The 17,426-nt window shown below is 43.0% G+C and overlaps 1 protein-coding gene across 1 annotated transcript in view; it reads left to right on the top strand.

Annotated features, from left to right (window-relative positions):
- THSD4 (thrombospondin type 1 domain containing 4) overlaps positions 1 to 17,426 on the top strand; it is a 542,149-nt gene that overhangs the window by 225,014 nt on the left and 299,709 nt on the right. The window contains exon 6 of the mRNA XM_042988485.1: positions 5,765 to 5,901. Coding sequence (XP_042844419.1) covers positions 5,765 to 5,901 — 137 coding nt within the window. The remainder of the gene's footprint in view (positions 1 to 5,764; positions 5,902 to 17,426) is intronic.

Below are 17,426 nucleotides of genomic sequence, written 5' to 3'. Positions count from 1 at the left end.
AGTCAATTGACCATATATATGAAGGTTTATTTTTGGTCTCTCCATTCTGTTCCATCAATTTATATATCAGACCGTCTCCATTGCTGTACTTTTGTAGTATTCAAAATCAAGAAGTATGAGTCTTCCACTTTTTCTTTCTCCAAGGTTATTTTAGCTATTGGTCCCTTGCATTTCCCTATCCATTTCAGGATCAGCCAGTCAATTTCTGCAAAAAAAAAAGACAGCTGGTATATTGACTGAAATTGTGTTGAACCTATAGATCACTTTGGGGAGTATTGCCATCTTAACAATCTTAAGTCTTTTGATTCATGAACATGGAATGTCTTTCCATTTATTTAGATCTTTATTAGTTTCTTTCAAAAATATTTTGTAGTTTTCAGTGTATAAGTCTTAAACTTCCTGTGTTAAATTTATTCCCAAACGTTTCATTCTTTTTGATGCTGTTGTAAATGAAACTGTTTTCTTAATTTCATGTTCAGATTGTTTATTGATAGTGTATAGAAATATAATTGAGTTTTGCATATTGATCTTATATCCTGTAACTTGGATGAACTTTTTATTCAAATACTTTTTTGGTGCATTTAAATTGTCTGTTTTATATACAGGATCAGGTCATCTGTGAATACAGATAGTTTTACTTATTCCTTTTCAATCTGGATGCTTTTTTTTTTTTTTTGTCTAACTGCCCTGGTTAGAAGTCCTTTTTGTTTCTATAAAATCAATAGTAATGTTCCCCGTTTGTTCCTGATTTTAGTGTTTTGAGTCTTTTCTCTTTTATTCTTAGTCGATCTTAAAGTTTGTCAATTTTGTTTATCTTTACAAAGACCAACTCTGGGTTTCATTAATTTTCTCTGTTGCCTCTCCCTGCTCTATATAATTTATTTCCATTCTAGATTTCTTTCTTCTGTTGACTTTAGGTTTAGTTTGTTCTTCTTTCTCTAGTACTTAATGTGGGAGATTAGGTTATTGATTTGAGATTTTTTTTAACATGGGTGTTTACAGCTATAAATTTTCCTCCAAGCACTGCTATATCTGCATCCCATAAGTTTTGGTGTGCTGTATTTTTATTTTTATTTACCTCAAAGTATTTTCTTATTTCCCTTGTGTGTGTTTTTTTCTTGATCAGTTATTTAGAAATACGTTGTTTAGTTTCCACATATTTTTGAAATCCCCAAACTCCTCTTTGGTTTTGATTCCTAATTTCATCCCATTGCGGCAAGTGAACATATTTTGTGTGACTTCAATCCTTTTCAATTTATTAAGGCTTGTTTTATTATTTAACATTTGTTCCCTCCTGGAGACTATTTCATGTACACTTGAGAAGAATGGGTGTTTTGCTGTTGTTGGGTAGAATGTTCTAGAGATAGCTATTAGGTCTAGTCGGTTCAGAGTGCTGTTCAAGTCTTCTGTTTCCTTGCTGATCTTCTGTCTAGTCATTCTATTCATTATTGAAAGTGTGGTATCAACATTTCAAACTATTCTTACTGAATTGCCTAGTTCTCCTTTCAGTTCTGTCAGTTTTTGCTTCATGTGCTTTGGAGCTCTGTTGTTGTCTTCCTAATGCATTGACTCTTTTGTCATTATAAAATGCTACTATTTGTCTCTAGTAACAGTTTTTGTCTTAAAGTCTGTTTTGTCTCATAGTAGTATAGCCTGCTCCAGCTGTCTTTTGACGGTGTTCTCATTGCTTTTATGAAGGAGTTAATTTTCAGAGGCTTTTAGCTAACCATTCTGGAAAATGGAATCGCTAACTACTTCTTATTCACCCTTACAGATTTTCCCCCCGTTTTTAGGCCTTCTTTCTGCCCTATTTCCAAAGTTACCTCTTGGAGATGCAACAATACTAGGTAGCTTCGATGCTTCAATTCCTGCTTAGGATCAGTTTTCTTGGGTCTGCTACGTCATTTCCATGAGTCCTTTGCTTCCCACCTTCCAAAATTTTGTAACTATTAATTCCTTTTCTATTTCCTTTGCCCTTTATCACTTGAAAAATGTCTTTACTCTTATATCAGGGGGCTTTCCAAGGGGACACAGTTCAGGGAGTGATTTAAATATTGAACCGTATTTGAGAGTAAATCCTTTAGCTGTTAGCTGTTTTATTCTAAGTAACCTGAATTTTCTTGTGTGATCTCCAGAGTTTAATAAGAAGAGAGATTTTTTTAGCTATCGTGGATCCAGATACCTGGCAATTCTAAGTTTAATTACAGATAGTGCTTATATTATCTTTGAAACTTGGGTGTGGAATTTGAACATCTTTGATTCAAAATAAGAATGGTCAGCTACTTCCAGCTCTTCTCTCACTACTTGACTTTTCTTAGAGCAGTGGCTGTGAAATTTGTGCACCAGAATCACTCTGAGGGCTTATTTAAAATATAGCTTGCCTGAGTCTCTGATGCAGCACTAGGAGGCGTGGCCTCAGAATCTACATTTTCAACAAGTTCCCAGGTGAGGCTGTGCTTCTGGTCCTGGGACACAGAATCACCCTCTCAGTGTGTGGAATATAAAGGTGTTCCCTTTGGGGGTGGGGAGGACAGAAAAGGAGAGCAATAAGAGAATCAGGGGGAGAAGGAGATGCCCGGTTTGCTCTCAGCCCACTGCCCCCCGCTGCTGGTGGCCACTCTTCTGTTTTCCTCCTCTCTCTCTGCTGGTAAAACCAAGCCAAGATCTGCTTAGAGAAGACGCTCTTGGCTCTTGGCTTCTCTTCTATAGAGAAGTATAATTATATTCACAGAAGAAAAAAAGGAATGAAGTGATTATCCATGAGAAAACTTAATCGGAGGCCCTGCAAATATAGTTTTAATGTAGTTTAAAAAGAATTTTTTTTAATGTTTATTTATTTTTGAGAGAAAGAGAAAGAGAGACAGAGCATGAGCAGGGGAGGGGCAGAGAGAGAGGGAGACAGAAACCGAAACAGGCTCCAGGCTTTGAGCTGTCACCACAGAGCCAGATGTGGGGCTCGAACCCTCAAACGGCGCGATCGTGACCTGAACCAAAGTCAGACACTTAACTGACTGAGCCAGCCAGGCGCCCCTATTTTTATGTGGAATTTTAAGGTGGCTGGGGAGTATACACAGGGCCTAAAGAAGTGAGTCCTTGTGTACTTTTATGAGACACACTAGGTTGAGCATTGCCAAGGCAACAGGCGGTCTGATAGTTCTGATAGGCGGTCAGTTGTCCGCAGGGGTCTATTATCTGCTAGGAGCCCCCTCTTTCCTTCTTGCAAGTCTGAGGCAGTAGGGACACTGAACCACATAGGTAGAGGGTCAGACCTAGTGGCAGGAGAGGTGCAGACTTCAGGCCAGTCCTCCAGGTTACTTTCATGTACCTTTTTGGAGATTCTGCCATAATTGCCCCACATTCAGCCAGAATGTTCTCCTGTAGTATGTAGAATGTTCTCAGAATGTTGTTCTGTAGTATGGTTACGAATAGGGAGAAATAAAATTGTGGCTGCAAAAGCTAGGATCCCAAAGGCTAGAGGTAGTTGGGAGAGAGCCAGGAGAAGTGAGAACTCAAAACTCTGGCCCCTCCTGAGGCTGCCTCTCAGACGCTGTTATTACTTGAAATGCAACGCACCTGGATAGTTCCTGCTGTCACTTCAGAAAATGAAGAGCTGGGAAGGAAGAAGCAGGGTCCAGGTAGATAGATGACCTGAGGAAGCAAGCTTTGGGGACTTTACCTCTAACTTGTCACCTCCTTTCTTAGGCCTTTGTGGTGGTATGTTTTTAATCTATGAAATGATGACTTGGTTTTAGATAATTCCCGAAGGCACTTCCATCTTTGGTATTCTTTGATTTTTCCAAGATCACCTCTTCTATCTTTTGGGCAGCCAGGGTACGAAACCCTGCCTCTTGACTTCTAAGATAGAGCTTAACATACATAGAAGATTCAGTGTTCCCTGAACCATGTGGTCCCAGAGGCTCCATGTTATTTCCTGTTCGTGGTTTTCAATGGCTTTGGAGTGAAGTTCATTGCCATGACAGTCAGGCAGCTACACTGGGGAAAATATGATGTATTGTGTTGTGTAGGAAAGAGTCAGTGGTATCCAATCCAGTAATCAGATTTTCAGACAAAGGCATGACCCTGGAACATGCTGTCTATGACTGAGCAAAGCGTTAGTCTTGTCTCCAAAAACAGTTAAAAAAAAAAAAAAAAAGTCAGTATGTACTTGGCTCGTCTGTTTTGGATATGGAAATACATCTTGCCTGAAAATTTTTCTCATTCTTATTTTGGAGGCAACTAAATTGTTCTGAAGATATTAGTAGCAGCAGTAATTAATTAGCATGTATTGAGCACTGACTGTGTGCCAGGCTCGGTGTGAAATAACAGAAATATAGAGAAAGACTCTGTAAGGGAATATATCTCATTGGGGGAGACGAGAGAAAGGCAAAATATACAATTTTAAAAAGGCCAGTATTTACTTATTCATCCCTCCTCTTATTCCTCAGGGATTGGTAAAGAATTTGCTCTGTGCCCGCCTCTGTACTGGATGCTGGCGGTACAAAAGTGAATACGCCAGGCATGTCCCTGTGGCCCCTCAAGACTCTGCTTCAGTGAAGTTTGGTTAACCTTATTGTAGAGGGGGCCAGATCAGATGGCTGGATGTACAGGCAAGGTCGGGATCCACGGAGGGCTTCCTAGAGGAAGTGACCTGGGAACGAAAGCAAAGTAGAAACCGGTACTAGCCAAGTAAGGCAAAGGCAGAAGAACAGTTAGGCAATAGCTGGAGAGAGGACGTGCTTAGTTGGGTACACAGCAAAGATGTAAGGAGAAACAGTAGGAAATGAGACTATAAAGGTAGGCAAGGTTCAGTTCTTGACAGATGGTTTATCTCTTGCTGAGGACTTTGGATTTCAACCCAAGGTGATACGGAAACCACTTAAATATCTCATAATGGAGGAATTATTACAGGAAACTCTAGCCATTTAAAAGAACATAAAGATGATATAATTGCGTAGATATTCAGTAACAATTTTTTTAAAGCAGAACATAAAAATTGTGTGCTCACTGTGATTGCTGATAAGTAAGATATAATTGTGACTATGTTAAAACGTGGGAGGACTTCTAAAAGTGGAGTCTATTATTTGCATCGTGGGATTCTTGAAGAATCCCTTTATGATATCTGCTCAGCATCGAATGCCTACTATATGCCCATAGATCATGACACAATCCCTTCCCTCGACCAGCAACTGTGGGGAGATCTAGTAACTTGGATGAAGTTTTTATTTATTTATTTTTTATTTTTGTAAGTTTATTTATTTATTTTGAAAGAGACAGAGATAGCGTGCGTGGGGGAGGGGGAGAGAGAGAATCCCAGGCAGGCTCTGTGCTGCCAGCATAGAGCACGATGTGGGGCTTGAACTCATGAAACTGTGAGATCATGACCTGAGCCGAAACCAAGAGTCAGATGCTCAACCAACTGAGCTACCCAGGTGCCCCTGATGCAGTTTTTTTAAAGTGTGTGATTATGAGACGTCTGGAATAGGCAAATCCATAGATAGCAAGTAGATGGGTGGTTGCCAAGGTCTGGAGGGAATGACAGCGAACAGGTCCAGGGCTGTTTTCTGGGGGTGACAGAAATGTTCTGGAATTAGTGGTGATGGTTGTACAACATTGGGAATAGATTAAACACCACTGAATTGTACACTTTGGCTAAAATGTTTATTTTTATGTTATTATGTCATGTGAATTTTATCTCAATGCAGAATACCAGAAGAAAAAAAAAGATGCTTTTTTTTTTCTTTTTTTTTTTTTTTTTTTTTGGTAGTAAAGGGCAATCGGAAGTGTGAGTTGAACTGCCAGGCGATGGGCTACCGCTTCTATGTCCGGCAAGCCGAGAAGGTCATTGACGGTACCCCCTGTGACCAGAATGGCACGGCTATCTGCGTGTCTGGGCAGTGCAAGGTAAGTGCCCCGGGCTGGGTGTCTGTAGCACGTTCTCAGGGTGTTTGATCTGAGACTGCCAACTCCATTTTGGGTGGCCAAGCTGTGACCCGCTGCTGCCCCACAACCCACAGGGGCACGGAACCACGAGCTCTGGGAGAAGCCGGGCAGATTGGTCCTCTCTGTGTTTTTGATCCTTGGGAGTCGCCACGGCTCGGTCTGGTATTTCAAGTATTGAGTGATTTATATGTACACCCTGTGCATCCAGAGGGACTCGGTGATCCTTCCTCGCCTCTGAAGTGGAGGTGATGAAAGGCGCTGCCAGATCAGTCAAGAAACGGTGGGCATCATGAGGGTGGCATTTTAAGGGCATGGTGTGTATTCTATCTCTTGCCTCCCACCAGATGGGCAGGCTTCCAAGTGAAAGGTGTTCCCTGCCTTTTGTAGCAGAGCAAAACGGGAATTTTCTCAAACGGGAATTTTCAGCCCCTTCGGACCCGTGAAGTGTGTTCCAGGAACTCCTTGCCCTGCATTCTGCAAATACGCGGGGCTTGAGAGAATCCTCGTGGGGTGCTAACCAGTGACAGAAAGCACCATTTGGTCAGAAACAGGCACCTTAGATGAAGTGGTCCAGATTCCATAGCCGCTTTAATTTGGGCCTGGAACTGCCACCCTTCTTGCGTCTATCAATGTATCGGCGGATCTAAGCCTCTAGCAGGTACATGACTCTTTGGGGCCCAGACTAAAACTTCATCTTAATGAATACTCAGTAGCTGGCAGGCTTGACTTTCATCAAAGGAGAGCTCTTTGGTTATCACCTCTGAAAGTTCCTATTACGCTCTGTATGTAATTGCTCAGTATCAAAGTTACTAAAGGATGGTCGATAAGCACAGCCTTCCCTTTCCAGACTTGTTTTTGAGAGAGGGGGTGGGGGTCGGTGGGGGGGGGGTGCTGAGCTGTCAGCAGAGAGCCTGATGCAGGGCTTGAACTCGTGAACCGTGAGATCGTGACCTGAGCCGAAGTTGGACGTTTAACCAACTGAGCCACCCAGGTGCCCCAAGACTTGTTTTCTAATGAGGAGGCTTTAAATAGGTTGCAAAATGACTTATTAAAGCAGTGCAGAGACGCTCAGATGTTGAATGAAAGTTCAGAAGGGAACAGCTGTCACTTTTGTATCTGGTGGGTGTGAAGGGGCTTTGGAAGAGCAAAACCCCAAAAGAAGAAGGACGTGGCACAGAAGGGGTAAGTGAGCGTGGCGGGAAGAACCGTCGGGGCTGAGACCTGTCGGCCTCCATTTTCCACCCCTTTGGGAGAACCACACATCCTCTCTGCACCTCACTGACTTCAGATAATACCCAAGAGGGTTCTGTTAGAGGTTTTGATCTCCAGCTCAGCTGGTCTCTGCTTCTAAACCTGACTGAGCCTGAAATGGTGGCCCTTACAGCAACATAGCTTTTTCTTTCAGGCCCCGAATCTGCTGTTCATTTCCTGAATACAGGTGCACACTGCCGGGGGGTGGTGTAGGGTAATGGTTAAACACATGCCCTCGGGAAGTCAGACTGCCTGGATTCAAATCCTGCCTCTTCCACTGTGTGATTTACTGTGTTGATCTCGCGCAGGTCATATAAGCTCTCTGTGCCTGTGCAACGTGAGGAGGGCGGTACCTACCTCCTGTGTTTCGGTGCACAGTTGTGAACCTATACAAGCAGGGCCCTTGTAACAGGTCTGGCATTTCGTAAGCAGCTGACGCTGATTAGTATTAATAAATTGTTTATGTCCACAGAGGTCCTGCTGGATTTGAGTTTCCTATGCAAAAGCATTTGCTTTGTTTATTTTTTCGTTGGTAGATTATGGATTTATGAGACTCACATTCTGTCAGGGGAACGCTGGCGTGTGTTCCCACACTCTAGAGTGAGCTGCTAGGGGACAGCAGATTCTGATTCGGCAGGGCTGGGGAGGGGCCTGAATGTCTGTTCTTCCAACAGGATGCTAAGGCTTCTGGGCCACAAGTGGCAACCGTTTTAAAGGATACTTTGATGAGAATACGGTTAACAGAGAATCAGAAACATAAATACAGAGTGGCGTCGCGACTTGGAAGGAAGCTTTCCACCAGAGGGGCAGGGGCGTCGTGTTTTCTCAGTGCTGCCTTAAGGGTCTCTGACCTGATGATACGAAAGAAAAACAAACACTCATAAGGACGTGGGTGTGGATCCTCGCTGATTGTTGAACACCATCCGGGCTGCAGGGCAGCACAGTTTGTAGACGATAATTGCTAAAAGATCGAGACAGACATTCCTTAGCATGCGGGCAGATTAATAGGAATTTGATGTTACAAGGACCGCTTTGATATCGCTACGTATTTGTTCTCTGTGCACTTGCCTGAAACTTCCCTCACTGAAGTTGCTGGAATCACGGACTGTCCCGTCCTCTTTAGAACTTAAATTTAAATAATCAGAAGTACATTTGCTTCCTAAGCTGAAGATCTGTTTACTTTGCAGCTTTCAAAGGGTACAGTGTCCTTTTCTGAATATTTGATTGGAAGCCCAGAATCCACATTGGTATCTCTGCCTCACTGACTTGTGGCTGAGAGAGCTGTCCCTCACGGACAGGAGCGTCCGCATCTGAAATAGCTCCAGAAGGCCTCTGCTGGCCACAGAAAGTTGAAATGCAAAGCCAGGCCTGCTACGGAAGTTAGTGAAAGGCAATGAGCATTCAATAAGAGTACGAGCTAAACCCACAGAAGAGTAGCTGAGGGGGAATGGTGTCGTTCCCCTGGACACCAAGCCAGAGAAAGGCCCCAGGCCCACCCCGTGCAAGCTGGAATGCTGTGTTCCTATGCCGGCAGAGCGCTCCCTGGCCAGCCTGTGTTTACACTGTTGCTGGACCTCCTCTGTGTTTTAGATCCAAGAGTTGGAAGAGGGGCAGGAAGAATGCAGACATCCCAGAACTGGCAGGTGAGGGGCGGGAGGGCTGCAGAAAATGGGGGTCCCTTACCAGTCCCTCGGTGCTGGGTGATGCTTTCTTTTCTTGACAGGGACTGAAGGATCCCAAAAGTTGTCTTCAGGTTAAGGACTGCATATGGATAGGCTTTGAGGGGAAAGAACGGTCTTTTCCTCAAGCAAGAGAACGTATCTGAAGCCCACAGAGACCCTATACCTTGCTCAACTTGACCCCTTCCCTGTAGACGTCAAATAGGAATATCCGGCCAATCTTCAAAGAAGTCTCTAAGGCACTTCTGGTCCTGCCCAGTCATTACTGTCATTTATGGGAACGAAATAGCATTTACGTATAATTAACAGAGCACAGTAATCATTTCTGTTAAGCATCACGTTAACTGTACTGTGATTTTTTTTTTTTTTTTTTTGGCTTGGTCACAGCTTTGAACTGTCTAAATAATTCTGAATTTTAATAGTTTGCTGATACATGCATTCTTTTTGCTCACAACTTAATAAAACTAGATGGAAGTTTCTCTTCAGTGGTACAGCAGGCATTTGAAAGAACTAGAAGAGAAAAACACTCTGAGCTCCCTAGAGAGCAGTCTTACAGAAACCTCTGACTTCTGGACTTGAGTGGTTCTGAAAGTGAGAACCACCCCAAGACCCACTCTCCTCCCCCCAACAAAAAGTCTTTGGTGGGGAAGGAACAGGCCTTGAGGATGCCTTGCAATAAATAGGCCGATGCAAAACCTTGGAGGAGGAAGATGTGGGAGAGGATATGGCTAGCTAGGAGCCTTTTCTGAGTGTGTATTGTGTTCTAGACGCTGCGCTGTGTGCTTTACATTCAAGATGATATCTGGGGCGCCGGGGTGGCTCAGTTAAGTGTCTGACTTGCGCTCAGGTCACGATCTCATGGTGCGTGAGTTCAAGCCCCGTGTCGGGCTCTGGGCTGACAGCTCAGAGCCTGGAGCCTGCTTCCAATTCTGTGTCTCCCTCTCTCTCTGCCCCTCTTCCGGTAGCCCTTTCTCTCTCCCTCTCCCCCCCCTCAAAAATGAATAAACATTAAAAAAAAGTTTTTTAAAGAATCTGTTTCCAAAAAATGATATCATTAATCCACCCGTCTTCACAATAACTCAGTCAGTGGGAATTATCAGTCCCTATTTTACAGAAGACTGTTACAACGCTGAGCTGAGTCAGCCAATAAGGGCTACCTGGCAGTTTGACTACCAATAATTCGTTTTTTAGGCTGAACTGTTCATCAGAATAAGAAGAGTCGTTTGTATGTGATGGGAAGAAACCCATGTGGTTTATTTAGCTATGTCTCCTCTTCTGAGTTTATTTTCCTCACTGCCTCTTTCCAAAACAGGCTCCTTTTTCGAAATGTGTATCAGGACATGTCTGTCTTTTGCTTAAATTCCATGCGTGGCTCCCCCTCGCCTACAGGAATCAAGTCTAGGTCCTGCATCATCTGTCTCCTGCCTGGCCTCCTGGGGCCTCCAGTGCTGGCTGGGCTGGGACATGTTACCCCCCAGACCGAGCAGGCCAACAGGGCTTCGTGTCCAAGAGAACGTACATGTTGTCCCCTCGGCCTCGTGTCCACTCTTGGTCCACTTGGTGGATTCTGCCTAGAAGCAGAGTCTGGGCAGAGTACTGGCTGACCCCCTTGAGCCCTGTTTCTATTCTTCTGTCCCCACTGCTTGTAACTGTTTGTTCCCATTGCCCCCACCTACCACCCAGCAAGCTGGGAGCCATTCTAGCCATTTTGCTTTAGCAAAATGCCTACCATTGAAAAGGTGCTTAAAATAAATGTGTAAATGAATTGAGGTCTTGGTGACTCAGTCTGTTGGATTGCAACAAATGAAATTAGTCTTGTAACCAGCACAGAGTTTTCTCTTTTTTTGGCTGGGATGGGCAATCGAGTGCAGCTAAAACAAGGACACGAAGCCCCCCTTGGTCAGATCCCCAGAACCCAAGGCCTCAAAGGTCGGGGAAAATTCTTGGCATCTGCCAAGCTCTCCATCCCTCGTCCTGTTTTATTTTGCTCATTCTGAATTTCTTGAGTCCCTTCAGAGCAAAGGCAGGAAGGAACGAAGCAAGTGTGAGTACACACATTCCGAAGGTGCCTTCCGTGGAGGGAAAAGAACCCCTTCTGCCCTCAGACTTCCACCTCTCGTCCCCGGTGGGTCATCACCTCCCGTGCAAGGCGCTGGTTGAGGCCCACCATCCGCCCGCACTCAGCGGGGGCCTTCACACCTCCTCTCCCAGCCGGGACACTGCTCGCCTTCAATCTGGACACATCCGCAGACGGTGTCAGATTTATTCAGTAAATTAAAGCAAGGTAACTGTTTCCAAATGTTCAGAGATAAGCTCTGGACCCGCGTGCTGCCCTGACCGGGAAGGATGACAGAATGGGGTTTGTGCATGCTCGTGTGTGTTCAGGCCATCATTCACAATATTGTGCTTTCCTGAGCCAAATGGGTAGGTACCCCCTGCTCACTTCTCTGCCCCTTTGCCCTAAGTTGCTTCTTTTTTTTTTTTTTCTTTTGTGGACTTTGCTTATAGTTCTTTTGCTACCTGAATAGAACCAAGAGAATAATTGTGTTGGGTAAAATGTTCTCCCCTTTGCCAGACGTCTGCATGATCAGCCTTGAAATAAGGTGGAGACCTTTTACTTTGCTTGAATTCTGAGCTTATGGGACACTTTGTGGGCTCCCTCCCACCTGCATTCCCACCCCCAGCAAACGGTGTTCTATTTGTGACTATTAAAGTGCGTATCATATTATGTTACAGTTATTTTGACACGTCTGAATCCTATAGTAGAGGGAACAAGTGTCTTGTGTATTTGTATCTTCAGTGCTTAATTAACATGTTAAGATTATTCAGTAAATATTCTTAAATCATATGAAAGAACAAGTTAGAAACTGGCTGTGTAAACCTCTTTTCCTACAAATAATCAAGAAAAAGATTAAAGAAGCATTGAAATGTTAGCTCCCAGGCCCTGTTCTCAGGACCTCTTGACATCTGAAACTGACACCTCAAGTAAAACTGACGAAGTGTACTTCTTTCCCATTATCAATGATTTTTCTCACTTTCAGTCATTGGGACCACCACTAGCATAAAAACTCTGGTTACATTTCTCAGTTGATGCATGCTTATTAATTAAGCATTAACAGCCCAAGCACTATGGTATGATTATTAATTAACTCAACAATTAATCTTTTTTAAAAATTTTTTTTTTTAACGTTTATTTCTTTTTGAGACAGAGAGAGACAGAGCATGAACGGGGGAGGGTCAGAGAGAGGGAGACACAGAATCCGAAACAGGCTCCGGGCTCTGAGCTGTCAGCACAGAGCCCGACGCGGGGCTCGAACTCACAGACCGCGAGATCACGACCTGAGCCGAAGTCGGCCGCTCAACCGACTGAGCCACCCAGGCGCCCTGAAAATAATCTTAACTGCTCCCTGATGTACACTGGGCTGGGCCTGGGGGATAAAACAGTAGAAAAGATTAACACGGTTCCTCCCCACATTGAGTTTAAAACCTAATGGAAAAAGTAATAGGAAAGGTTGGTTAACAGGCAAAAGAATTACAAATTTTGACGAGCATTATGAAATTAATGGGGGAACTGTGATGGAGAACTGGTGAGGAGGCCCACCTTAGATGGACTGTAGGGGAGGGCAAGGGTCGAGGTAACAAATGGAGGTGGTGCTAGTAGGTCCCCAGGGATGGGAGAAGTTGTACACCAAGTCTGCAGCTCAGGACCCAGGACCCACGTAGTACTCCAGAGCTGATAGATATGGAGATGAACCCTTTGTGCCTTCTTCCTGCTCTCTGCCCTTAGGTTAATCTGGCGTCCCCTTTATGGTGCCAAACTTCGGTCTTCCAAAGAGCCCACATGTCTTCCCGAACACATTCTGGCTTTAGCAATAGAAAGGCTTCCATTAAGTCATTCCGTGCCGCCGGAAAGACTCTCCTGGAAACTGGATGATACTAAGAGCAGGTTTTGGGGTCAGCCAGGATCTCCAAGACGAAAGCAAGTAAAAGAGGGGCTGCCCAGGTAAAATTGGGTCAGGATATCCAGAGCATCAACCTGCCCTTCCTGGTGGTCTGTCTGTACCAGAGAGAGGAATTTAGGGCACTTCCCCCTAGCTTTCTGAAGGAATGGGCAGCATTCCCCCTAAGGGATCTTAAAGAAGTGTCCTATCTAAATAGGCTGGAATGGTGACTGGCATTTGTAACTGAGACTTCAGAGGAGGCTTCAGCAGAGTCCCCTGGGCCAAATAGCTCTCTCTGCCCCCATGCAACCCATCGCCACCCCTAAACCAGTCACAGACTAGAAGCACCACGTGCATATGATCTGTTACATATAGACACTCCTGAGCTATGCCACACCCATTCCAAAAAGCTCAACTCCACAGGTACTTTTCTACAAGGCCCTGGATAACATATAAAGTATGCAGAAAGCTGTGCTGCGTACGGAAACACCAGGCAGTCTCTGTTCAGACTCACAAGCCTGAGGGGAACAGCCGCCTACTTTCCCTTTGGTCCCTCTGCACGTCCTCACTGAGTCAGCTCATATTCTTAACTGGTGATATTGATGTGGGATCAGACTTCTTCTTTCATGTAGACTGCTTAGCCTGAGGATGACTCTAATGGAGCCTAGAAGTCTGAGTGAAGATATGTAGGGGAAGCCCACCATCCCAACCTCAAGTTTGGGCATCTCGTTTACATTTCTGCTAAAAGTCAGGTCAGACTGAGTAGTGAGGAGCTCTGCTAGCGTGTTAGAAAAGCCTTAGAGAAATATCCACAATTGTGTCATGCATCTAGGTAGAAATAGGTATTGGAGGACAAAAGTGCCAGATGAAAATACTTACATTTTGTATTTCATATTTTTAATAGATAATACATTTATATGACTCAGGCATCAAACATATGATCCCCTGACCCTTATCTACCCAGCTCCCCATGCCCCAACAGAAATAACCATTGTTCGATAGGTTTTTTTGTTGTTATTAAAAAATTTTTTCTTTAATGTTTATTTATTTTTGAGAGAGAGACAGAGAGAGAGCGCAAGCAAGGGAGGGGCAGAGAGAGAGGGAGACACAGAATCGGAAGCAGGCTCCAGGCTCCAAGCTGTCAGCACAGAGCCCAAGGTGGGGCTTGACTTCACGAACCACGAGATCATGACCCGAGCCGAAGTCAGATACTTAACTGACTGAGCCACCCAGGCTCCCCGGTAGTTTCGTTTTTAAGGCAGATATATTTATGCATCTGCAAGCCCACGATATATTATTTTCTCCTTCTTTTCGATGCGTATAGTAGCTTACCACACACATGGTCCTGGACCTTGCTTTTCTTACTTAGCATAACTTGGCAAGCTTTCCATTCCTCTATCTGAAGGACCTCCTCCTTCCATTTACTATGGAATGCATAGCAATGCATTGGATGAATTAACCATGGTTTATTTAACCAGGATGCACACTTAGGATAGATCCAGTCTTAACCATTACCAGGAAATCTGAAACAAATACACTGGTGTGGGGGTCGTTTTACATGTTTGCAAGTATCTGCAGGACAGACTCTTAGAAGTGAGTGGAGAGTCCGTGTGTCTTTGTGATTTTAATGCTCAGTGGGTGGCAAATTGCTCTCCAGAGCAGTTGGAACAACTAACATTCCCACCAGCGATATCTGTGGGTGGTGCATTGTCCTACGTTGGATTTTCGCCAATCTGATAAATGAGAAATGGTATTTTGGGTAGTTTCCATTTGCATTTATCTTATTTTGAGTGAGGTTGAGCATCTTTTCATGGGTTGAGGAACTATATAGGGGCCTGCAGTAGGATGGGTGAGGGTGCCTTGGGTACAGAATTTAAGGAGGCATTTAATGAAATTAAATTCTCAGGGCCTCCTTCAATTTTGAGCCTTAGGCACCTCACCTGCCCTGCTCTATTCTCTGCCCCGGATAGTACTGCCCTCCTGACCCAGGAACAATTTATATTCGTTCTGAGTGATCTGTTTTCTTTTATTGGGTTGTTGGTCTTTTCCTTAATTTGTAGGAGCTTTTCATACATGAAAGAGTTGGTTTTTTGGTTTTTTTTTTTTTTTTTTTTTTTATGATAGAGATTCCAAGGGTTTTTTGTTTTTTTTTTCAAGTAGCCTTTTGACTTATGCCTTTGATCGTGAGGTTTTGGTCATTTTTTTGCCATGGAGACGTTTTAAATTTTTTAAATGGTGAATTTAGCAATTCTCTCTTTTATGACTCTAGATTTTGTGTCATGGAAAGACGTATTACACTCTGAAGCTTTAAAACATTCTTCTGTGTCTTCCTTCACTAATTTATGGCTCTATGCTTTTATATTTTTATATTTATATAAAAATTTTATTTTTAAATTTTATTTAAATATTATTTAATTTAAATATTTAAATTTAAAATTTAATTTAAATTTAAATAAATTTTATTTTATATATTTATATTTTATATTAATCCACTTAGAATCTGCCCTTGCGTATTGTGTGAGGTATGGGTTTAAGTATACTTTTTTTTCAGATGGCTACCCAGTTATGCTTTACCATAATTGAATAAATCTTTCCCTCATTATTTTGAGGCTTCCTCTTTATTACTGTGTATATGTATGCATGTAAGCATATATTTGGGGCTTTATATTCTATTCCATTAGTCTATATGTCTATTCATACATGAATACCAGAACATACATTTTCAGAGAGAAAATATACCAGCATTTAAACTTATGTTGGGGAGGAAAATTTTTCTTCTATCCTTCAAGGTTCTTCTGCCTGATACAAGAATTAAATTGTCACAAATAACATTAACAGGAGAAAATCAAATTTAATTATGTACATATGGGAAATCCACATAAACACGAGAGATTCCAAAGACAGCCAAAATGAGATATATATGTCATTCTGGACCAGGGAGAAGTGGGTAAGGGTCTAAGGCTTCAAAGAGAAGGAAGGCAATTGACAGGAAGAATGGCAAGAGTAAGTATTTGCTGGGCCATCCAGAAACAATGGGACAGAGAGGGCTTTGCTCAAACAAGCCTTGCAAATATATCTAGTGTATATTAAACTATAGTGATTTGTGGTGATGGAACAGGTCCTCCATCTAAATCCTTTTAGGCAGTTAGTGGGAAGGCAAAACAAACAAACCCAAAAACCTTCGAGTCTTCCCTTTTTTTAAAAAAATAAAAGCTTATTTACTTATTTTGAGAGAGAGGGAGAAAAGAGAGAACATGCACAAGCAGGGAAGGGCAGAGAAAGAGGGAGAGAGAGAATCCCAAACAAGCTCCGCACGGTCAGTGCAGAGCCCGATGTGGAGCTTGAACTCACGAACCGTGAGGTGATGACCTGAGCCAAAATCAAGAGTTGGACGCTTAACCGACTGTGCCACCCAGGCACCCCCTGAATCTTTTGTTTCTTAAAAATAGTCAGCCTAAAATAATTCACATGTCAAAGAGACACATTTTGCAGGGGCAGATTTTGTTGCCCTACATTTATGGATGGTAAGCTTGCATTTTTATTTATTTATTTGGAGAAAGAGAGAGTGTGAGTGGGGAAGGGGCAGAGAGAGTGGGGGAGGGAGAGAGAATTCCAGGCAGGTTCCCTACTGTCAGCACGGAGCCCAATGTGGGGTTTGAACCTATGAACTCTGAAATCATGACCTGAACAGAAATCAAAAGTCAGATGCTCAACAGACTGAACCATCCAGGCACCCCACAGACTTTGAATGAAAACCTTTCTCTATCACTTGGAAAAAACCATCTGTGTTTAGAGGCCTTAGCAAGACTTCATATTCACAGCACATTTTTACTTAATGGAAAAGTGAATGTTCCATGACTTTTAGGACTGGAATAGCCAAAGTTACAATCATAAAAAGTACTCCCAATGACAAAATCATGGCAGCCCAGGTCAAGATCTCATGGATGGTTGGGGGAAAGAAAAAGAGAATTAGAAGATTTATTGAAAAACACAGAATAAAATCTTTAGCAGCTGTTTACTTTTATAATTAACTGGATTTGACAGGAAAAAAAAATGACTGCTTCTAAGAGCAACCCAGCTCTTGAGGTACTATCTTCTGTCAGGCAGTAAATTGGCAATATCTTCTACAAGTTTTAATTTTTACAGATCCTATCAATTTCTTAAAGCTTATCAACCCATCTCCTGATAGTTTGAAATTTAGTTTATCCTGATTATTTTTCCTGTGTCTTATTTTCACAGTTATCAGCAACATGCTAATAATTGTAGCATTCAAGGATATTCTGGATCTGGTTTCCTAACCAAACCTTGAGAAGGTGCGGCAGGAAAGATTCTTTTTTGCCCTCCCTCTAAACTGGCCCAAATGGACTCAGGAAGGAAGATCAGTAATGGCCAAGGTTGCCAAGGGACTGAATATAATCATGTGCGTAAAAAGATCTTGGACTCAGTCAGACATTTGGTGTTCAAATACTTGCCTTGTTTTCTCAAAACCATACTTGACAAAGCTGTAAAGTATGTTCTCGTGAGAAGGCTGATTAGCTTTTCCTGGGTGAAAGATCTTTGTATCCTTTGGGTTTTAAATTAGTTTCTAAAAGCCTCACCTAAATACTTCACATAT

This window comes from Panthera tigris, chromosome B3 (assembly GCF_018350195.1).
Source record: "Panthera tigris isolate Pti1 chromosome B3, P.tigris_Pti1_mat1.1, whole genome shotgun sequence".
NCBI lineage: Eukaryota > Metazoa > Chordata > Mammalia > Carnivora > Felidae > Panthera > Panthera tigris.
The sequence above is the reverse complement of the archived record's forward strand: the minus strand, read 5'-3'. Positions and strand labels throughout refer to the sequence as shown.